This window comes from Camelina sativa, chromosome 14 (genome assembly GCF_030686135.1).
Source record: "Camelina sativa cultivar CO46 ecotype springtype chromosome 14, ASM3068613v1".
Classification (NCBI taxonomy): Eukaryota; Viridiplantae; Streptophyta; class Magnoliopsida; order Brassicales; family Brassicaceae; genus Camelina; species Camelina sativa.
In genome coordinates this window covers 32,919,532-32,941,417 of record NC_141893.1, presented here as the reverse complement: position 1 = coordinate 32,941,417, position 21,886 = coordinate 32,919,532, and the positions used below count along the sequence as shown (strand labels likewise).

Below are 21,886 nucleotides of genomic sequence, written 5' to 3'. Positions count from 1 at the left end.
AAGGAAATGTTTTTTTTTTATAAAAAGAGACTCTTCAACACAATCATTTGTTGTGGGTCGACCATAGATATTAAAAACATTAATAACCAAAAGGAGAAAATTAAGACAAATGTTGATTTGTTAGTTAATATTCCACGTAAGCATATGTTTTAAGCCAATTATTCGCTGCCAGTGTGTAGGAAATTACCAGTCAACAATGCTCATGCCAGTAATATTTTTGTCATCGCCAGCTAAGCTGTTAGTATTATTTTACTACTATTTATTTGATTAGCAGCATATGTTTTACGTTTGACCTGCAAAACGTAAGTTTAGAAATACTATATTATAAATTTTGATTGCATAGATAGTAATACGTCTACATATATAATTTTCAAGCTGGCGTTTTTATCCAAATATTTTTACTGATTAATTTTATATTTTCAAACCCAAAAAATCTAACCTTAAAAACAATTTAAAAATTATTTGGTCCGAACCGGGTAAGACACACTTCACAAATGGACAGGCTGTGTAGACACCCGGTCAGTCACTCGTATATCCAGAGATTAGGAAAGTAAACAAATGAGGAGTAGACACGTGTACTTAAAGATAAAGCGTGCAAGAAACCCGCAGGCTCGAAATTTCTCTAATTATTGTTTCCAACACATCACAGATCGCTTTGCCTTCTTCGAGAAGATAATCGCCAATTCACCAAACAAGGTTCGTAGATGAAACCTTGATACTTTTAATGTTTAAGACTAGATTGGTTCAAACCATTTCTTCTACGACGCAGTAGTATCAAAAGAATTGGTTCAAACTTCAAACAATTTATCTCATTCACAAAGTTTTTAACAAGTGACAGATTCTCATAACGTAATTTATATTTACCTCATTTTATGCACCATCATCAATCCGTCTCTACCTCATATCAACTCATTTTAAGATGACTTCATACCTACGCCGAGGCATTTGTATTAGGCTACACCAGAAACCTGGTTATAAGAGATGTCAAGAGTAATGTGCTCTGGTTTGGGATGAGATCGATCCCCCTAGAACATATTTCTGCACTTATGACTGATGCTTTTGGTTTATGTTGGGGATATTGAAAGTGTCAAAATATGGGATTTACGCCGGTAGATTTTGAACATGCTCGATCACTCTACTGCTGTTAGTTTTTGTTGTTACCTGATCATCCTGCCTTTGGTGGGCCTCTTCCCATGTTCTTATGTTCCAGTGCTCCTCCATAGTTTGGTGCTGGCCTCTGTCCTCCCATGTTCTTAGAATACATGTTCCTTTTGTAACTAAGATTTAAGTTTCTGCTGCTGCTATAACCATTTTGGTCACTGAACTTTTCAATTAACACCATTTGTGTTGTTGGGATTCGGATAAACCTTAGTGGGTTATTTATGACTCAGAGAAGAAATCAAACTGCAATTATGAAGTAACTAATACATCAAAAGTCACAAAATACAAAAATCAAACATTTATATCAACAATGGAGAGTATTGAAATTTGGCAACAAACAAACAACACACAACAAATAAATATGCTTACAAGTACAAAAGAGTGAGAGACTATTCACCAGAAGCTGGAGAACAAGCTGAACACTGCCACATGAAAATGGAAAGAATTCAAAGAATGATATGTATGGCTACGTCTAACGTGGGAAACCAAAAAGGAAACCTCTATGGATTTTTCCAATCTTCTTCTTTCACTGAGACCGTCTCAAATGTGGAGCTGTGGTATATCCTTCGAAGAAATCCAACACAGCCGTTTCAAGGTTTTCAACAGAGTATTTCAAGTAGTTTTCCGGATGTCTTCCACTCTCTATATGTCCCCTGAATCTTCCAAGAAATGATCTATAAGCCGGTATAAAATGCTCGGATAGAGAGATCCTGAGTTCTTCTCTAAGCTGAGTATCTGGAACCAACCATGTCGACTGAATCCTATGAACCTCTTCAAACATTGTATTGAAAGCTTTAAACCTCTCTCTTAATGCACTTTTCGATACACCCGAAGAGAAGCTTCCGCTCACATGTAATCCTTCATCTCTCAAGCTATTCAGAACTCTGACCCATGTGGCTCTCTGATACTTGGTGGCTGCCTGTCTAAATATCCCCGTAAGCTTTCTTAAATACTTGTCTCCTATCAACTCCATTAGCTCCGGAGAGCTTTTCACCTTCTGAACTATGTAATGGACATTGTTCATGACGAAGATGTGAGACAAAGGCTCGTCTTTGTAGTGCAAAGACTTCTCTTCAAGATTGAACTGTAGCATCACCATCGTCCAAATCATATGCAAAGCTAACGGAGATATTCCTTCAAGCTGAGAGATATCCATATCGGGATTGTTTCTATCATTGGTACATTCCAAACCACGGCATGGTTTGGTCATGATGAGATCAATCAACGTTTCTTTATAGTCAGAGATCAAGTTGAGGTAGTTCATCACATACCTTGTCAATGGATGTATAGTTCCTCCAGGGACAGGAACAACCGAAGGCTCACGAAACACAGCATTCTCAAACTCAGTGAGTATACCTCTCGCTGCTTCAGCTAATCTTGATTGTATCTCTGTAGATTGAACAAGAATCGCCTCGGATGAACTCGAATCGAAGATCTCTTCCATATCAGGCAACAAATCTGTTAAAGCATCGTGTAAATCAAGAATCTTGAATAGTTTCTCAGGCGATCTTCTACTAATGCTTATAGCTTCAGGGAAATTGAAAAGCTGCAAAGCAGAGCCTTTGACAATCTCCATGAAACATGTCGTCTCTTCCACGGTTCCTTCAAATATCTGCTCACAGAGTCTCTTCTCGCTAGCGAAGACTACTCTAACGCAAACTTTAGCCGCACGGATCCATCTCCTGATCTTCACTTCAACAGCTTCCCAGTCAAGTCTCTGAACATCTCCAATCCCTAATTTCACAATCCCTAGCTGCTTAAACATCGTTTCCATGGCGGTTTTTCTTACGTTTCCGTACACCTGAAGGCACTCGCGTGAGTAGCCAGCTCCGATCATCCTCTGAGCGATCGATCTCAGATCAGAGACAGCTTCGGGAGATACAAGATCGATCTCTCGAATACTGCTAGTGGATTTGCTATTGCTTCTTCTGCTCCTCGATAACCGGCGTGAACCGGAATCCGAACCATCCGGTAGAACCAGATCCACTTGCTGTTGCTGCTCTTCATCTTCGTCACATGTTGTTACGCTGTAGTCATCGTCAAGCTCGGTGCGAGAGGAAGAAGCGAAAGAGGAAGAAGAAAGCGATGAATCGAGAAGAAGCGAATCAGGTTCGAAAGTAGAAGTCTGAGAGATCAAGATGTTTCTCAGCTCGTCTTCGAGCCTAGCCATGGCGATTTGAATCGTTGAGGTAGCTGCTTTGACTTGGTCGGAGACTGAGATTGAAGAGATGTGTCTTTGAACTTCGTCGACGGCTCGTAAGTAGCGATCTACTTCATCTCGATCACCACCGCTTTGGAAAATAAGATTCTCTTTAGCTTCTTCACATGTTGTTGAATCCCACCGGAGTATTATCTTCTCCGCCGTCTCTAAATCGGAACCATCGCCACGATTCTCCTCAAGTGTTGACATGGATTGGTGTTTTGACTTCACCGATCGATTTAGGTCTCCTTTAGAAATGAGATTTAGGCTGGTGGTGATGAAGAAAACTAATAATTTGGTTTGTGAATTTTTTTAATGAAGAAATCAAAATTCGTTTTTTTTCTTTTGCCTTTTGGGAAAAGAGTCAATAGACTGACTTATTCAACGCTCAGCTCGTTGGGTGTGTTTTTATTTTTGTTTATGTCTGGAAAAACCATAGAAAAGTACTAAAATTTTATCAATGATTCTCGCCGGCGGCGTGACGTTACCGGAAAGACAGAAAACTCCGGCGAGTTCAATCTACTCTCACTTAAAAAGTAGATCTCTAATAATTAGCATGGTTTCAGTTTTTTTTTTATAGTGTTATTACAAATCATGACTACTGTAATAACACAGACTGTGTTATTACAATAAACTCTAAAAGCATATACTGCTGTGCCGACATGCAAAAAAGAACAAATAAACGAACAGTAAGCTTCCTAAGAATATAAAACAATTAGTATTAAGTAATCCACCTAGGCATAAAAAAAAGTGTTAATTTAAGTATCAATTGGTTTGATATCGTTGTCGTTTTTGTTTGAAATTGATGTTTGATAGTAAAATTACATGAATTAGTTAAAAAAAAAAAAGAATTAGTTTAAACTGAACACAATTCAGTTTAAGTTTAAACTGAACACAATTCAGTTTGTGTCTTAATCAGTTTGGGACTTTGGGCTGGGCCGTAAAAAAAAGACAAGTAGCTAATTTGTCAGTCACGGGAACGCAACGCACTGTACTCTACCACTTCACTGTGTGAGTAAAGTGAGTTTGGGCCTTGAGCTGGGCCGTTAGCAAATGATTGGTCGGTGACGAAAATGAATATTCACAGCCGCGTGAGATTAGAACTTACCCTATCTATCTCTTCTCTCTCTCTCGAAGAAATCGTCAGACTCCTATAAAATGGTCACTTGTTTCGTACGGCCTTTCTTTACTCCCTTTAGAGATAGAGAGAGAGAGAGAGAGAGTGCGTGCGATTATCTTCTCTTTCTTCTTTGATTTATTTTCCTTTTTTTTTTTTCTCTTTTTTTTTTTTCTTTTTTTTTCTTCTTCTTTCATCTTCTTCATACTTGATTTTGAACCCTAGCTGAAGGGGAAAAAAATCACAACTTTTTCTCGGGGAAACAAACAGATATTTTTATCTATCGCAGTGAGAAAGAAGCCACAAAAGAAAAAAAAATGCAGAATCAAAGGCTGAAGCTGCAGCAGCAACAACAGCAACAAGCTATGATTCAGCAAGCTATGATGCAACAGCAACATCCTTCTCTTTATCATCCTGGTGTTATGCCTCCTCCTCAGGTCTTTTTTTCATTTCATTGATCTGTTTTGGTTTTGTCTTTTGCCTCATTCGTGATTAGGGTTTGTTTTGTAATTCCGATTCGTAGGTTTCCATTCACTTCTTTAACCTCGTCTTATGAATCTATGTGGCTAGTTATCATTGTAAAGTTTTGAGCTTTTGATTTGTGGGCTAAGGTTTTGTGTTAGTAATTCGGTTTATGTGCTGATTTGTGTTTCTTGTGTTCAATTTTTGCTGGCAATGGTAGAAAAGAGTGGTTTTGAGCAACTTGTTCTGTAATCATTTCTAAATGTTTGGTTATGCTATTATTACAGATGGAGCCTTTGCCAAGTGGAAACCTTCCTCCTGGTTTTGATCCCAGTACTTGCCGTAGTGTGTGAGTGTTTTTATTTCTATGATTTGTTTTTGTGACATTGGAACCAAAGATTTTTTTTGTGAAATGCTGAGTTTCAACCTGTGTAAATCGTTCTCTGGTATTGCAGGTATGCTGGCAACATTCACACGCAGGTCACGGAGGCTCTTCTTCAAGAGATTTTTGCAGGCGCTGGTCCTATTGAAAGCTGTAAACTCATCAGAAAGGATAAGGTTGATTTTTGAAAACTGCCCCTGGGTTTTTTTTTTTTTTTTTTCCAATGCTTAACTACTTACTGGAGCTAACTTGTAGACATGAATGTTTCCACACTTGGCAGTCATCATATGGATTTGTTCACTACTTCGATCGTAGATTTGCTGCTATGGCTATAATGACTCTTAACGGACGGCATATGTAAGTATCTGACACTGGTACTCTATGCTTTTTTTATTCATTTGTATGTTCCCTTCGACTGTAAGTAATACTGGATTTCGCAGATTTGGACAGCCTATGAAAGTTAATTGGGCGTATGCAACTGGTCAGAGGGAAGATACATCAAGTAAGTTAGGATTAGTACGGATTGATATTGCATTTTGTTCGCTTTTTCTTTCAGTGAGGCTGTGATGTTGAATGGTTTTGTTTACATGAAATGCAGGCCATTTCAACATTTTTGTTGGAGATCTCAGTCCAGAGGTTACTGATGCAGCATTGTTTGATAGCTTTGCTGCCTTCAATAGCTGCTCGTAAGTGCTTGGTTATAAAAAAAAAAATCTAGTTACACAACTTAGTTGTACCTATATATTACTATCGTGTTACAAGGTTTCTTTATTGACGAAGCTTATTTTTCTAAACACTCCATCATTATTCTTATGAAGGGATGCAAGAGTAATGTGGGACCAGAAAACTGGACGCTCAAGGGGCTTTGGGTTTGTTTCCTTCCGTAATCAGCAGGTTTTGTATTCTTAAATCATTGGTGACTGTTGTTTTTAGCTCCATTCTTGGTTTTCATTGATGTTTGAATGTTAAATTTGTTTTGCAGGATGCTCAAACTGCCATAAATGAGATGAATGGTAAGAATTATCTTGTAGCAGCTTGTGGTATTATAGCTTTATGGTTGCTTTTTGAACTTTGGTTTCTCCATGCTGATATTTTATGATGCATTTTGCTGTGTAATATTGTGGCTGGAAAGGCCAATCATGCTTTGCCTCTAGAATTGAGTTACTATCTGAATTCCTAGCGCTTTCTTTTGTCAGTACTACAACCTTGGTTTGTTTTACTTCATCTCAGGTAAATGGTTAAGTAGCAGACAGATCAGATGCAACTGGGCGACAAAAGGTGCTACTTTTGGCGAAGACAAGCATAGCTCTGATGGAAAAAGTGTTGTGGAACTTACAAATGGCTCTTCAGGTTTTCATTTGATGACTGTGCAACTATTAAAATTTTCACACTCTCTTAAAAAAGATTTTCTTGAAGATTACACTGATTGAACATTTGATTATGCAGAGGATGGTAGAGAGCTCGCAAATGAAGATGCCCCTGAAAACAATCCTCAATATACAACTGTCTATGTAGGAAACCTCTCTCCAGAAGTAAGTTATCAACTTAACGAATTGCTCTACATAACACAGAGGCAGCACTTCTTTTTCTTTGGGCACCTTGTGATAGTTGTCAATCTTGCAGGTAACTCAGCTTGATCTACACCGTCTATTTTATGCACTTGGCGCTGGAGTGATTGAAGAGGTCCGTGTCCAGCGGGACAAAGGGTTTGGTTTTGTGAGATATAACACTCATGAAGAGGCTGCTCTTGCTATTCAGATGGGCAACGCTCAGCCTTTCCTCTTTAGCAGACAGATAAAGGTACTAACTTTAGCTGTGCTTACCTAGATCTAACTGTTGTTTCATCATTCTGACTTTCTCTGGAGAAGTGTTAGAACCCATTCCTTGTTTCTGTGATTAATTGCAGTGTTCGTGGGGAAGCAAACCAACTCCATCAGGCACAGCCTCAAACCCACTTACCCCACCAGCCCCGGTCTCAGTCCCCACTCTATCTGCAATGGACCTTTTAGCCTATGAGAGACAACTGGCTATAGCTAAGATGCACCCTCAGGCTCAACATTCTCTAAGGCAAGGAGGTCTTGGAGTCAATGTAGCTGGAGCAAGTGCAGCTATGTACGATGGTGGCTTTCAGAATGTAGCTGCGGCACATCAGCAGCTCATGTACTATCAGTAATAAACTCTGGTCCTAGCTCTTGTGATACTTTTTTTTTCTTTCTCTTTCTTCCTTTCTTCTTAATTTTAAGTTTTTCTTGCTTTTTTTTCTAGACCTGGTTCAAGAGTCTTTATGTATGTGTCTCTTATTAAAGCATTTGGTTTTTATTTATGTATGGAGAGCTTGATGCTCAGTTTGTAACCTATGGGTCTTACTTGGACTGAAAGCAAGCAATAAGATGACATCAAATAAAAGGGATTTAGTTTTGGGGATTTTATGTTGTTTGAGGTGTATGATGTATTGTTGTTCTGTAATGGTAGATTTGAATGAAACTACATTTGTCGGTTATTTATACAGGACAAAAGTTCTCTAGTTTCATTTATACTGAAGTAATTTGTCTGAAGCATAAAAACAAATGAAAACACCACTTGTTAGATATTTGGAAGAGTTCGAATAATCGTTGTCATATAAATGTAGGCTTTGTTTCAAGAGACATCAATTGAATACTGACCGTATCAGTAAATATATACATAATTACATGCATAGGTTACTTAAATGTTATTTACACAAAAACCTCGTAAGATTTTTCTCTCTCGGCTTTGTTCAACGGTCCAACGCGTTTATCACAATCCTGCATAGACATAGAGGGATTATATCAATGCAGTTAGATACGCAAAGGTTTTTTTTCTTTTTTTTTTCTTTTCTGATATATTAAAGTGATGGAGAAAATAACAAACCAATCATAAGTGGTGAGACTTGCGGCATCGTCTTCGCCAGAGGAAGGGATTTTACCGGCAGTGAATGGTCCCAAATCATCGCATGGTGTCCCAGCTGCATAATTTATGTTTTACCCAAACGTGAGTACTACATAAGTCTTATCTTTTTAAAATACTATAACGTTAATTTTGTAAATAGCATACCATTTACAGACAGTTCATTTTCTAACAGTTAACGTTCATTAATACTCCATCCGTTTCAAAATATAAGATATTTTAGAAAAGTTTTGTGTTTCATAATATAGGATGTTTTCAATTTTCTATGCGACTGTTAGATTAGTTTAGTATTTTATATTATGCAATATTGTTTCTGATTGATTGAACTCTTTAAAAGTAAAGACTTCTTAATCTGCGTGTTTTAGTTAAAACATCTTATATTTTGAAACGGAGGGAGTACTACTTATATGAAAAGAGACTCCGAAAAACACCAATCATTCTCTATTCTTTATTATCATTTACTGCTATTCACATACTCCAACTAAAACAATCATGTAACATAAACTTCAATGCATACGAAGAAACATAGGCTAAACCTTTCATTAACTAGAACTTTTAAACATTTTACCCGCGAAAAGTCTCTAATTGTATTGTAAATTTGATTAAGAGGAAAGAGGAGAGAAATAAGTACGGGTTAAAGGCGTCCCCGGGATGCTACATGACCCGGTGGGAGAACCCGGAACACGATTCGAATCCATTTTCAATTTACGAAGACCAAGGACATTGTTATTCCCCTTGGTCACCATTATGCTTCTGGTGACTTGATCGTTCGAGAGAGAAGGACGAGAAGATCGGACGGTGGATGATGATGAATTGTGCTTTCTCAATTTACCGAGACCATTGTCCGGCGTCGGTCCGGCCACCGTTTCATCCCACAGCTTGTGTAGGAACCCCATCCGATCAACAAATTTATCCAAAATATATATAATATATTTTTTGATTAATTCAGGTTTTTATTTTACTGTCTCTATCTTCTTTATTTTTTCTTCTGCCATGTAAATGGTTTTTATAGAGGAAATAACGAGAAAGAGAAGCATTGAATATTTTTAGTGAGGTTAATTATAAGCTTTGTCTTAATTAAGAAGATTTTAATTTAAGGATAAAAAGATGCTGACTAATCAATCAATAGTCTCTCTAATCTCATTCTACTAAGACATTGGCTATAAGTTGTGTCTTCTTAACTTAGAATCACAAACTGCTAAATATTCAGGTTTCTTAATAAGAAAAGTCTCAAATCTTTTTAGAATCACAGTGACTAAGAATTACAGAGGTTTCAAGATATTCAAGTTCAAACGTTTTTTTAATTTGCCCATATTTCAGCCAAGACGGATAACAACAACAACGATGATAACAACAACATGGTGATAATGATCAGAGTCATAATAACTTAACTACATTTACACATCCCACAAGGCAGCGACAACAACAAGAACACCAACATGAAATCCTAAATCCAGCAATCTAGACAGCTTTTTATCATAGCAAATATCAATAGGAACATTTTGTGTTTCAACTGTTTGTCAGCTACTTACATTGCCGTTATTCTTGACATTGCGATCATCATCATCATCATCATCATCATCATCAACGATCCTTCTATCTCCTCGCTGCCTGCTCCTCTCTTCCTCTTCTTGATTGCTCTGTGTTATCTCCAACTGAGTTTTCAAGAACTGCATTCTCTGCAATTCCATCTCTTTAGCGAACTTCATCCTCTCCTTTTCCAACTCCACCATTAGCTTAAGCTTAGCAGTCTCAGCTTTCTCATAAGCTTCCGTGAATCCAAGTATCGCCCTCGCCACATCTCCAACTCCACTCCCTTCACTCTTATCCACCTTCAACCGCTTTGGCAGCTGATACGAAACAGGTTGAGGCGGTGGCAAACTCTCAGCAGAATCAGGTGAAGCCTCAGGTTCAGGATCAGACTCAGACTCAGTCTCAGAAGCACTTCGTTTCCTAAAATGCCAACGCATGGAATCAGATCCTCTCTTCAAATCCCCTCCTCCTCCTCCTTGGTGTTGAAGAATCTGCGTCCCTTTAGCTTGCCGTTTAAACAGATGCGAACGGCTACTCACAAGACCTCCTCCCATAGGAGCCTTCTCTGAAGCTCTGGTAGTGATAGCTGTTGTAGTACTAGCACCAATCAAACTCTCAAGCTTCTTGAAGAAGACCCATTTACTAGGTCCATCACCAGAAGCAATCTTAGCCTTCTCTTGCTTATACTTCTTCTTGACAGTATCAATCCTGTTCTTACACTGTATATCAGTTTTAGGGTATTTGCATTGACGAGACTTGTTCACAATCTCAGCTACTTCTTTCCAATGCTGTTGCTTCAATGTTCCTTTACCTGGCTCAGAGAACCGATCTCCCCAAGCGTCGATTAGAACCTTTGTAGCTTCTTCGCTCCAACAATCGTCTCTTCCGCCGCCGCCACCACCGCTTCCTCCTCGTCCGTTTCTGTTACCGCTACCACCACCACCGGTTACAGCAGGAGTATGAACCACTAACGCTAAAGCGTTCCTCGACGGAGACTGAGACGAAACAGAAGCAGCCGTCGGTTTCTTCACAACGGCGACGGTAACGTCGTTTGTCGGCAAAATCAGCGGAGAGGGAGGAGCTTGTGGTGAAAGGGAAGAATCTCCCGGAGAATGAATCGACTGAATCTCGTCGTCTTCCTCCATCGCTTAGCTTGAATTTTTCAGAGAATCTGAGGAATTTTATGCCAAATTGTTTTGGATCTGAGATTCGTTCACCGGCGAGGGGATAAGGTCACCGGATAGGTGAAATCTCCGTTATTGACCCGATGGTTATGTTCAAAGACGAAAACACCCTTCAACTCCCTTTCTTTTAAAAATAAACGTGAAAGCGAGCGATATCAGAAACCGTGAATATTCGATTTGGTTTTTATTGGTAAATTAACATTATTGCTATATGGTATTTATTCTTTTGCCATTTTTATTAGAAGAAATGAAGAATATTGAATATACACACCCTGACAGCCGACAGATTATGAATTTAATTTTGTTCAATCTCTATATATATATATATATATTTTTGTGTAGTGGACAAAATGAATAAAAAATATTATTATATTTACAAATTACAAATTTGAATTCATAATTTTTTATTTTATTTTAAAAAGCAGCCTCATAGCTCAAACCCGAAATAGAACAATGAGATAAATAAAGTCCAGTGGACTAAAGGCCTAATATAACTGTGAAGGCCCAATAAGAAAAAGAGAGATTTGATGATGGCGTGGAAGCTTTTTGGAAACAGCTCAAGATCACTAGTTCCTTCTAGAATTTAACCTCTGGAACGTTCTTGTATCCTCGATATAATAACAATGGAGCTAAAGTTTCAAATCGGAGAAACAAATCGAGAGAACACGAAGACGATTCAGTTAGAAAAGTTTGATGCTTTAGTTTTCAGAATCGGAGAAAGAAAAAGAAAATGAGTGCTGTTGCGATAAACCACTTGTTCGGCTTCCCGGAGACGATCGAGAAGCTGATTCTCCCGATCGCTCGTTCCGGCGAAGGTAACAATACCGAGTCTCGTGGAGGAGGAAATAACAATATCCCAATCGACATTTTGGAATCTTCCAAAGAATACATATTTTATCTCGACATCCCCGGAATCTCAAAATCCGATATCCAGGTACTTACTTATATAAATCACAAATTGGTTATGAGAATTAGGGTTTTTTGCTGATACGATTTTGTGGTGATGGTGATAGGTGACTGTGGAGGAAGAGAGGACATTGGTGATAAAGAGTAATGGGAAGAGGAAGAGAGATGATGGTGATGAGAGTGAAGAAGGTTCTAAGTACATCAGACTCGAGAGGAGGCTTGCTCAGAATCTTGTTAAGAAGTTCCGGTTACCGGAAGATGCTGACGTGTCTGCCGTTACGGCTAAATATCAAGATGGGGTTTTGACTGTCACCGTTGGCAAGTTACCGCCGCAGCCGCCTAAGCCTAAGACTGTCCAAATCGCTGTTTCTTGAGTATGGTTTCCTTCTTCGTGTTTTTTTTTTTGTGTCCTATCTAGTTTGTAGTTTGTTGTTTTTTTGGATCTGTAAGGACTCTGTTCTGTCTCATGTTTTCTGGTCCATGTCCACAACCACAAGTTTGGATCTATCTTTTAAGGATTCTTGTTCCTTTTGTAAAGCGGTTGTTTCAATAAATTAGATGTTTCAGTTTCCTTGTCTAGTTCCTTTTTAATTAAGAACAGATGATTGTTGTGATGTGAGTATTATCATTAGTTTATTAGCTTGTCTAGTTTATCATTGATTAAGAACATAAAAAAAAGGGATGTTTTAGTTTTTATCGTAACCACAATCTTATATCATGAAAGAGCTAGCTTCGTTAAACTGATAAAGCCAATGATTCTCCATCTCTGATTCCATCTTCTTGATATCATAAAGACTCTCAATTTTTCTCTGTCTAGGTCTCATGGCAGCCATAGCTTCTTGTATATTAGCTAAGATGACTGTAATGTCCAGAGGAAGGACCATAAGCTCCCTGAGATTGTTCGGTCCAACCACTTCCGGATCTGCTCCCCACATTAAATGCCCGACATGAAGGTTGGCTTCTTGCGTCAAATGCTTCCCGTCAAAGAAGATGTATTCTTCAGGCTTGGTGCATACATTGTCGACCGAGCAACCTGTCCCATTGAGAGATCCAGTTCCACAACAAGCAGCGATCCCTGTCTCGAATGCTGCATCATCACACAATATAAATGTCAAAGGTATATGGTGATCGATGATGATTGACGGATGCATACATTATTGTAAGATACTTACTGTAAGTCTTAGACTTGATAACTCTGTTTTGGACCGAGCTGAAGAAGTCGTAAAACGAGTATTGGAAACCATTGAGTTCTCGTGAGAGTTTAACCATGAGCTGCAACAGGTTATTGTTATGTAAAGTTGCCATTTCAGAAGGCAGTTTCACGCATTCTTGAACATCTCCGCTTGCTTGTTTCACGACTGGTAAGCAACCCAACGGTGGCAAGTTCTGCAACGCAAATTTCCTCCCTCCAGCTCCATAAACCGCCTGTAAAATCAACAGATGAAAACAAAATATATAGCGGGAAGAAAAAAACAGATCAACGAGATGTAGCTGCTGAGAGTTTTAACCTTAATTTGTGAATCTATGGTAGTGATGACTTGATCCACAAAAGCTTGTTTCTCATCATCTGAGGGACTTGAATTATTCTTAGCATAGTTCAAGTAATCATCAGACCCAATGTAGAACAAGTAGATAGCTTCAGAGCATGTTTGATTTGTCCATTTGTTCTTGTTTTCCAAAAATTTGCTCACTTGTTGTGACAGAGTCATCTGTACAAAGCATTCAAAAATATCTAAATCTTTTAATCTGAAATTCCTTAGAAATTTGTCTTATAATGAAATTTCTACCATCAAGAACCAAAAGCTTCAACCAGTTATTATACTTATGCAATTGTTTCTAAATGTAACATTGATTTTTGTTTGCACCCAACCCAAGATTTGATTTGACTACAAACTTGATTCCGAAGTCATAAAAAATATATATCCAACAATAAGGCCATCTCCATGACTCCATGGGAATATCTAAGTTAGATACCTGCCCATTAAAATAAATTAAAAATATTTTTTTTAAAAATTTGAGAGAGAAGAGTTGAAAGGTTCTCATCAGATACTTTAGGTATCTAAACCAATAAGGGTGTTCTTAGCAATATAATTTAAAGAAGAAAAAGAAAACTGACCGTCTCCGGAGGAGAGCCGAGAACGGTGGCGTCAGCGACAGCGAAATTAGCTCCGTGAGAAAAATCCGCCGTGGTTTGGAGAATCGGAGAGATATGAGGAATTCCCATGAAATCAGCTGCGAAAAAAACAATAATAAAAAAAACAAAATATCAAATAAAAAAAAACCATATTAGTCATAGATTCTTGAAGTGATCAGTATAATTACCAAGATAATCCGGAACGATAGAACCATCGGACCACCGTCCCGTGGCTTGTCCTACGGTGACTCCATAAGGAGGAAAACTTGCGTCAACTCTGTTCTGAGAGAGAAACTGTTTGTTTCCGGCGTCGTAAAGGCTATCACCGAACACGAAGAGCGTCTGAGCAAAAGAGACGGTGGGGAAGTGAAGTAGAAGAAGAAGAGGTAGTAGAGTAGCGAAGAAGTGAGATTTGAGACTCGCCATTGAAATATCGGAAAGAGAGAGAGAGCTTCGACGTTGGTTACTTAGTTAGAAACCACGAACAATGAAGGAATGAACGTAAACGCATTGATGAAGCTACGTGATCAACGTTTTTTAATTTTTTTTTTAAAAAGAAAATTTACTACTCCTATATTATGTCTTTTCTACGTTATCCCTTTGTTGGTGGCATTATTTATTAAGACTTAAATACACTTTTCAAAACAAATTAAAAAAATAGACATTTTTCTATTTTCTCTCTAATGGAAAGTTTTATTAGAGAAATATTTAGAAAATGACATTTTTAACCTTTTGTTTATTTGATAAATTTGCATAAAGACAAATTTATTTTAAAACTGAACCTAATAAAAATCATCTCAATAACAAATGTATGTTTTAATAATTGATGAATTTTATACATTTTATTTTTTAGACATGACCAAAATAATAACCTAAAAAAAAATTATCTTTATAAATGAATAAATTCTTTTTAATGGATTTATGTGTTTTGAATTTTAGATGTGTGATTGATTTATCCTAAACAACACTAAAACATGTATTATGGATAATTATATCACACATTTCATAAACTTCCCAACATATCATTATTAAACACATTACAATATTTTAAATTAATTTTTAGAAATTTCATAAACTTCCCAAAATTTTAAATTTTTTTTTTTAGTTTTGAATTCTCTATTTTATATTTAGGTTACAGTTTTGAAGAAATAGGGTTTAGTATTTAGAGTGTATGGTTTAGTTTTGAAAATTTATTTAGATGGTACACCAAACCCAGATAGTACACTAAACTCATATGGTACACCCAACCCAGATTGTACACCAGAATTACAGTATTTCACACATTTCAATTTTTTAAGTTAGTTTTTAGATTTTTTATGTTTGGGTTCTCTATTATACATTTAGGGTATAGTTTTGAAGGGATATGGTTTGGTATACAGATTGTAGGGTTTACATTTTGAAATATTAATTAGACAGTACACTAAACCGATATGGTACACCAAACTTAGATGATAAACCAAATCTAAATGGTACACTAAACCTAGATGGTACACTAAATCCATATGGTATATTAGATCTAGATGATACACCAGATTCAGATGGTACACCATATCTAAATGGTACACCAGATTCAGATGGTACACCAGACCCAAATGGTACACTAGAGTCAGATGGTATACCAGAGTCAGATGGTACACCATAGCCAGATAGTACACTAGACCTAGATGATACACCAAACGTAAATGATACACCAAAGATGGTACACCATACTCAAATGATATCCCAGATTTAGATGGTACACCAAAGCTAGATGGTACACCAAAGCTAGATGGTACACCAGATTCATATGGTACACCAGATTCAGATGGTACACCAAAGCTAGATGGTACACCAGATTCATATGGTACACCAGATTCATATGGTACACCATATGATATCCCAAATTCATATGGTACACCAGATTTATATGACACATAATCATGGATATATTGATTATTCTATTTGTTTTTGTTTTATACTCTCTCTCACAAATTATCTATCTCACAAAAGCTAAAAAGTGCCTATTCTTCAAACTTTTTAACAAAAACTGTTTATATTTCCAATTACTTTTCAAAAAAAGTGTTTAATATAGTAATGGACTCTTTTACTAATTTAGTCGACAAGAAAACAAAGTATTACACCATTTTAATGATGATAACTTCATTTTACATCCACTTACATGTTGTGAGCATATGTAAAAATCATTGTTTTATTTAGAAGAGTGTGTTGTGGTAGTACTTATTTCGATCAAATACTAAAATATAATTTATACTCTCTTTGTGTCAAGTGGTTTCACGATCGTTAATTTAACCTTGACATTAGAATCGTTCGCGGACACAAGCTAAGCTAGTCGAGTATTAAATGCAAGTATTAAGTTAAGTATCATCAACTTCAAGCTTGAAAAGTAAACATATGTTCATCGACCGAAACGACGTTTTGTCACGAGTTAACAAAGCGTACCAGTGCAAACCTGTCGCAATTGATAGAATATAGGGATATTCTGTCAACTTCATAGCTAATATCTAGTTTATATTGTTTCATGTATCCCAAATATATATGACATTGATGTAACCTTTATGGCTATTTAAAGCCTGTGAATACAATTATCCTCTCTAAGGGGATTTAATAACTTTCTTGGTATCAGAGTGAGTTCGCTCTTAATATCATTTGCTTCCGTCTCTCTTCTTTCTCTATCTCTCTCTAGCTCTTTCTCGTTATTTATTTTTTTCTTTTTATTATTATTTTTTTTAATCAACTTGGATGCTCCTCAAGGTCTCTATGAGCGTGCCTTTGGTGTCACAAACATCAAATCTCACATCCCGTTCATCCTAGACGTCGACGACCACAACTATGACGCCTGGAGAGAGCTTTTCCTCACTCATTGCCTAACATTTGATGTCCTCGGGCACATCGACGAGACTCTACGTCCGACTAATGCAAACGATGCTGCTTGGTACAAGCGTGATGACTTGGTCAAACTCTGGATTTACGGCACTCTAGCACCAGATTTGTTTCGCTCTTCCTTTAAAACTGGTGGGACATCTCGTGATGTTTGGATTCGTGTTGAAAATCAATTTCGCAACAACAAGGAGGCAAGTGCAATTCAGCTGGACAACGAGCTTCGCACCATGGTTATTGGCAGTGCCGGCCCATAGGTGTATGACGCCTAAAGCACAAAAAAAAATGGTGCCCCTTAACTCAACTATTTTTTCCAAAAAAAAATGAGATGATTCTATTTTAATGAAAAATAGAGAAAGAACAGAGGAGAACACATAAAACACTTTAATATTTTAGTATAATCAGTTAACCACTTACGTTTGCTAAAGATGGCAATATCAAATTATACACCAAAACCACAAGCAATCAACGAAACAACACATCATCAAATAGAAAATAGTTAGTAGAGAATAAATCTACTCGAATGTTAAAATAGAAATTAGTCTAAGTGCATGAACGTTTTAACTTGTAACAAATTATCTACACTTGTAACAAGTTAGTCTATGGATCACGATGACATCCATAACAAATTAACTTGTAAACTAGTTCAATTGCTATTTTTAACCATATAATCTTTATATTATGTAATAAAACAATATTAAGAAATTTAGATAGAACAAAATATTATGGATTAAGATAAAAATAGGAAAAATATAAATGTGGGGCTGGTTTGAACCCCTTACATGACACTAAAAATTAAAAATAAAAGCCACTACACTAAAGGAAGTTTTCTTTATATGATGCCCCTAAAATTTATCTAATATTTGGCGCCTAAAGCCCTCGCTTCATTGGCTTTAGGTCAGGGCCGGCCCTGGTCATTGGCGATCGTTCAATTCAGGAGTACTGTCAGAAAATCAAATCCCTCGCCGACCTACTCACCAATGTCGAGGCCCTAGTAAGTGAACGCCACTTGGTCATGTACCTGCTGAATGGACTTAATGAAAAGTTTGATTACATAATCAATGTAATCAAACACAAGGACCCGTTCCCTACCTTTGAAGTGGCGAAATCGATGCTGGAACTTGAGGAATCACGCCTAAAAAAATCCCTTTCACTTTGCTGTACAACAAACCTCCATCATATGGTCATCTTAGGGTCTTTGGGTGCCTATACTTCCCTTCCTTAAACCATAACAATCTCTCTAAGCTCTCACCAAGATCAACCCCGTGTCTTTTCCTTGGATACCCTTCACAACACAAGGGATATCGCTGCCTGGATTTGAAAACAAAGAAAATCATTATCTCGCGACATGTCCTTTTTGTCGAAGAGAAATTTCCAGCAGCAGATCAACAGCTTCATCATCCTTCCTCTTACACATTCCTCGATGCTGTTGATGATACCCCTACAAATTTCAAAGCAATACTCGAAACACCTATCCACCAACAAACACCAACTCCGACTCTTCCTCCACCAATAACCACAACTTCGAAATCTTCCAATCCTAGCCATACAATGACCACCAGATCAAAATCTGGCATAGCTAAACCAAAACTTGTTCTGTCCCTTAACATCACCACCAAATCACCACTTCCAAAAGGTCACAACCATGCCCTACAAGACCCTAAATGGAATCCTGCTATGACTGATGAATCTGGTGCCATGATTAAGACTAAAAGTTGGAATTTGGTTCCTCGGCCCCCTAAAGTCAATATCGTTCACTCAATGTGGCTTTTCAAACACAAATATGATGCCAATGGAGCTCTAATGCGCCACAAAGAAAGACTTGTAGCGAATGGGAAATCGCAGGAACAAGGGGTTGATTACGACGAGACTTTCAGTCCGGTTGTAAAACCTGCTACAATAAGAGCCGTTTTGGATGTTTGAGTCGCTTTGAACTGGCCTATGCATCAACTGGATGTCAAGAATGCTTTCCTTCAAGGGGACTTGAATGAGACAGTCTACATGCACCAACCACCTGGTTTTGTGAGCAAAGAAATTCCAAATCATGTTTGCAAGCTCAATAAGGCCATTTATAGCTTAAAGAAAGCTCCAAGGGCCTGGAACTCTCGGTTTACACCGTATCTAACCAAGATTGGATTTGTCATTAGCAAGGCCGATAACTCTTTGTTCGTTTACAAAAGTGGTCCTCATCTTGCCTATCTCCTGCTTTATGTTGATGATATAATGCTAACTGCTTCATCTGTCACACTCCTCAAGCGGATAATAGACAGGCTAAAAGATGGATTCCCAATGTCTGATGAGGGGAAGCTTCGACATTTTCTCGGCATCAAAGTTGACTACAACAAACAAGGTATGTTTTTAAGTCAACCTAGCTATGCGCAAGACATTACATATCGTGCGGGTATGTCTGAGTGTAAACCATGCGCAACTCCAGTGGATCTTCAGTCCAAGCTCTCTGCAGCTGATGGGGAACCAATACCAGATCCGACGACTTACAGGAGCTTGGCTGATGCTCTTCAGTACCTCATTTTCACACGCCCAGATATATCATATGCAGTCCACCAAATCTGCCTCTACATGCACGATCTGCGCATCCCACATATGAATGCACTGAAACGAATAATCCGCTACTTGTAGGGGACAATGAAACATGGTCTGCAGCTTGTGAGAGGTGACATTACAACTCTGACAGCTTATACGGATGCAGACTGGGCTGGCTGTCCCGATACTAGACGCTCCACATCAGGTTACTGTGTTTTTCTTGGTTCGAATATTGTCTCATGGTCATCCAAACGGCAACAAACGGTTTCACGGTCTACCTCAGAAGCAGAATACAAAGGAGTGGCGAATGTGGTTGCAGAACTCACATGGCTACGCAATCTACTACGGGAACTACATTTACCACTGCGAAAAGCTTCCCTGGTCTACTGCGACAACATAGGCTCAGTCTACCTAGCCAACAATCCGGTTCAACATCAAAGGACCAAGCATATAGAGTTCGATATCCACTTTGTCCACGAAAAGATAGCCATTGGCGAGGTGAAAGTTATCCATGTACAATGCTCTCTTCAATATGCCGACATTTTCACAAAAGGCTTACCAACCTGCCTTTTCAATGAGTTTCGAGCCAGTTTAACCATCAGAGTCCCGAAGTTTCAACTGAGGGAGGGTGATAGAATATAGGGATATTCTGTTCAACTTCATAGCTAATATCTAGTTTATATTATTTCATGTATCCCAAGTATATAGGACATCGATGTAACCTCTATGGCTATTTAAAGCCGGTGAATACAATCATCCTCCCCAAGGGGGATTTAATAACTTTCAGCAATATATATATCCATCAAAGACAATTTCGTAACTGATCTCTAAATATTTGACGACTAAAACAACCCAATCCGATATATAGTTCAATCTTGCGAACTTGGATTAGATAACATTGGAAAAGAAATGATGAGTTGTATTCAGTTGTTGACAAACAAATTCCATGAGTCGTGACATGTAAAATAGACATCACACTAACAAAAAGTAAATCATTCGCATGCCTCTAGCGTGCCGATTCAACATGTAAAATGGACACCAACATGATTTTTTTTTTTTTTTTTGACGATCAAACCCCATATATTAAGTTATCGGAGATGACTTTCTTCGAAAGAGAGCCAATTAGGTACACGACGAGCTTACATGGGAAAAACAGAAACCTCGTGCTCTTGCACATTTCGCAAGTTTATCGGCACGGATATTATCCTCTCGGGAAATATATCTAATACTAAAATTAGCAAATCTATCTCTGAAATGAATAAAATCCTTCAATTCTGATGAAAAGGTCGGTCAATCCTCGATATTAGATGTCATCCTTAGGAGGTCTGAACAATCCGTAGCAAAAAGGGCTTTATCCAAGTCCAACGCTAATAAGCACTCCATAGCCCAAATAAGGGTATCTAACTCTGCATGTAATGGGGATAAGCTTCTGCGCGATCCTTTTAGCCCCATGTGCAGGATTCTATCACCGATAGACGCAATCCAGCCATGCCCACTCCTATCCACCTCTGTATGCCAAGATCCATCTATAAAGCATACAAGGGATTCTTGAGGAATTGGGATCGAAGGTATGCATGCTTCTACTACCGCTCGTGCTAAGTCTCTGTTATTTGCTCTTCTCCAAACTTCTTCTTCTTGGATAGCTTTCTCCAGTGTATCTTGCGGAGATTCAGAGATATTTTCAAACACTTTCTTATTTCTTGCCTTCCAAATGTACCACATCATCCACGGGAACATTCTCAAGTTTTGATCAGTTGCACCAGAGTCTCTACCACGCCCATATAGAAAATCGAGGTTGCTAAATAGGGAAGATGAAGGGAACACCATAGGATGGGAAGGGATTGTCGATAAAGCCCATACTTGACGTGCTGGGGGGGCATTCAAATAGCATATGGTTTATAGTTTCCTCCTCCGCTCCACATCTAGGACAATCTTTATCTCTACCAATATGGCGATAATGCAGGCGTTGACATGTTGCCAAGCACCCAGTCACACATTGCCAAACGAAATGCTTAAGCTTCCGTGATGTTTTTAACTTCCATGCTTGCGCCTTAAGTGTCGTAACACTAGGTCCCTGAGAAGGGAGGTCGCAAGCAGGGCGAGAGATAGCTCTCGCGGCTTCGTATCCAGATTTAACGGTATAATTTCCAGACTTTGTCAGAGTCCAAGAATAGCCGTCCCTCGAGGCATTCAAGCTCGGTTTAATCCCCAAAATAAGGGTAATTTCTTTCGGGGGGAAGAGTTCCCGAAGACGTTCAATTTTCCACTTTTTTGTGTTAAAATCTATCAAGGTGTTAACACAAATCAAGGGATTTCTCTCATTAGTTAAACTTTGGGGTGGCCGTGCTGGCGTATCTGGTATCCATGGTTCAGTCCAGATGCACGTATTAAAACCCGAGCTTATGGTCTTACGAATTTCATACGAAAGAACATGCTTTGCTGCCAACATGCTCCTCCAGCCATA

At 38.2% G+C, this 21,886-nt stretch overlaps 6 protein-coding genes and 1 pseudogene across 8 annotated transcripts; 3 read left to right on the top strand and 4 right to left on the bottom strand.

The window, feature by feature from the left end:
• Nucleotides 1-1,379: 1,379 nt before the first annotated feature.
• LOC104742923 (exocyst complex component EXO70A1) lies at nucleotides 1,380-3,973 on the bottom strand. Of its 2 annotated transcripts, XM_010464008.3 has the most exons (2): nucleotides 2,433-3,972; nucleotides 1,380-2,330 (listed from the first exon to the last, which is right to left on the bottom strand). In XM_010464008.3, exons 1-2 carry the CDS (start codon nucleotides 3,569-3,571, stop codon nucleotides 1,688-1,690), a joined length of 1,782 nt encoding a protein of 593 aa, XP_010462310.2. In that variant the 5' UTR covers nucleotides 3,572-3,972; the 3' UTR covers nucleotides 1,380-1,687. The 2 variants fall into 2 exon arrangements, with proteins under 2 accessions (XP_010462310.2, XP_010462309.2); XM_010464007.3 differs by having other exon boundaries at nucleotides 1,380-3,973.
• Nucleotides 3,974-4,491: 518 nt separating this feature from the next.
• On the top strand, nucleotides 4,492-7,746 carry LOC104742924 (oligouridylate-binding protein 1A). The gene is made up of 12 exons (XM_087483800.1): nucleotides 4,492-4,915; nucleotides 5,228-5,289; nucleotides 5,396-5,498; nucleotides 5,603-5,679; nucleotides 5,763-5,824; nucleotides 5,921-6,008; nucleotides 6,141-6,216; nucleotides 6,305-6,335; nucleotides 6,553-6,672; nucleotides 6,769-6,854; nucleotides 6,946-7,122; nucleotides 7,229-7,746. Exons 1-12 carry the CDS (start codon nucleotides 4,796-4,798, stop codon nucleotides 7,493-7,495), a joined length of 1,269 nt encoding a protein of 422 aa, XP_087339926.1. The 5' UTR covers nucleotides 4,492-4,795; the 3' UTR covers nucleotides 7,496-7,746.
• Nucleotides 7,747-7,912: 166 nt separating this feature from the next.
• On the bottom strand, nucleotides 7,913-9,228 carry LOC147928948 (dormancy-associated protein homolog 4-like). The gene is made up of 3 exons (XM_087483802.1): nucleotides 8,879-9,228; nucleotides 8,212-8,305; nucleotides 7,913-8,105 (listed from the first exon to the last, which is right to left on the bottom strand). The coding sequence occupies exons 1-3, from the start codon at nucleotides 9,141-9,143 to the stop codon at nucleotides 8,078-8,080; spliced, it is 387 nt and encodes a 128-aa protein (XP_087339928.1). The 5' UTR covers nucleotides 9,144-9,228; the 3' UTR covers nucleotides 7,913-8,077.
• A 300-nt stretch (nucleotides 9,229-9,528) lies between these two features.
• On the bottom strand, nucleotides 9,529-11,214 carry LOC104742927 (trihelix transcription factor ASIL1). The gene has a single exon (XM_087483801.1). It carries the CDS (start codon nucleotides 10,923-10,925, stop codon nucleotides 9,768-9,770), a length of 1,158 nt encoding a protein of 385 aa, XP_087339927.1. The 5' UTR covers nucleotides 10,926-11,214; the 3' UTR covers nucleotides 9,529-9,767.
• Nucleotides 11,215-11,538: 324 nt separating this feature from the next.
• LOC104742921 (17.4 kDa class III heat shock protein) lies at nucleotides 11,539-13,633 on the top strand. Of its 2 annotated transcripts, XR_015580498.1 has the most exons (4): nucleotides 11,592-11,898; nucleotides 11,978-12,244; nucleotides 12,688-12,987; nucleotides 13,152-13,633. XR_015580498.1 is itself a non-coding variant. In XM_010464005.3 (3 exons), the coding sequence occupies exons 1-2, from the start codon at nucleotides 11,695-11,697 to the stop codon at nucleotides 12,242-12,244; spliced, it is 471 nt and encodes a 156-aa protein (XP_010462307.1). In that variant the 5' UTR covers nucleotides 11,539-11,694; the 3' UTR covers nucleotides 12,688-13,633. The 2 variants fall into 2 exon arrangements, 1 of the variants encoding a protein (XP_010462307.1); XM_010464005.3 differs by having other exon boundaries at nucleotides 11,539-11,898; nucleotides 12,688-13,633.
• Nucleotides 12,499-14,593, bottom strand: LOC104742922 (inactive GDSL esterase/lipase-like protein 25). Its single transcript, XM_010464006.2, has 5 exons — nucleotides 14,193-14,593; nucleotides 13,987-14,102; nucleotides 13,379-13,579; nucleotides 13,043-13,295; nucleotides 12,499-12,957 (listed from the first exon to the last, which is right to left on the bottom strand). The coding sequence occupies exons 1-5, from the start codon at nucleotides 14,428-14,430 to the stop codon at nucleotides 12,581-12,583; spliced, it is 1,185 nt and encodes a 394-aa protein (XP_010462308.1). The 5' UTR covers nucleotides 14,431-14,593; the 3' UTR covers nucleotides 12,499-12,580.
• Nucleotides 14,594-15,367: 774 nt separating this feature from the next.
• On the top strand, nucleotides 15,368-20,469 carry LOC147928947 (uncharacterized; annotated as a pseudogene).
• Nucleotides 20,470-21,886: the final 1,417 nt, after the last annotated feature.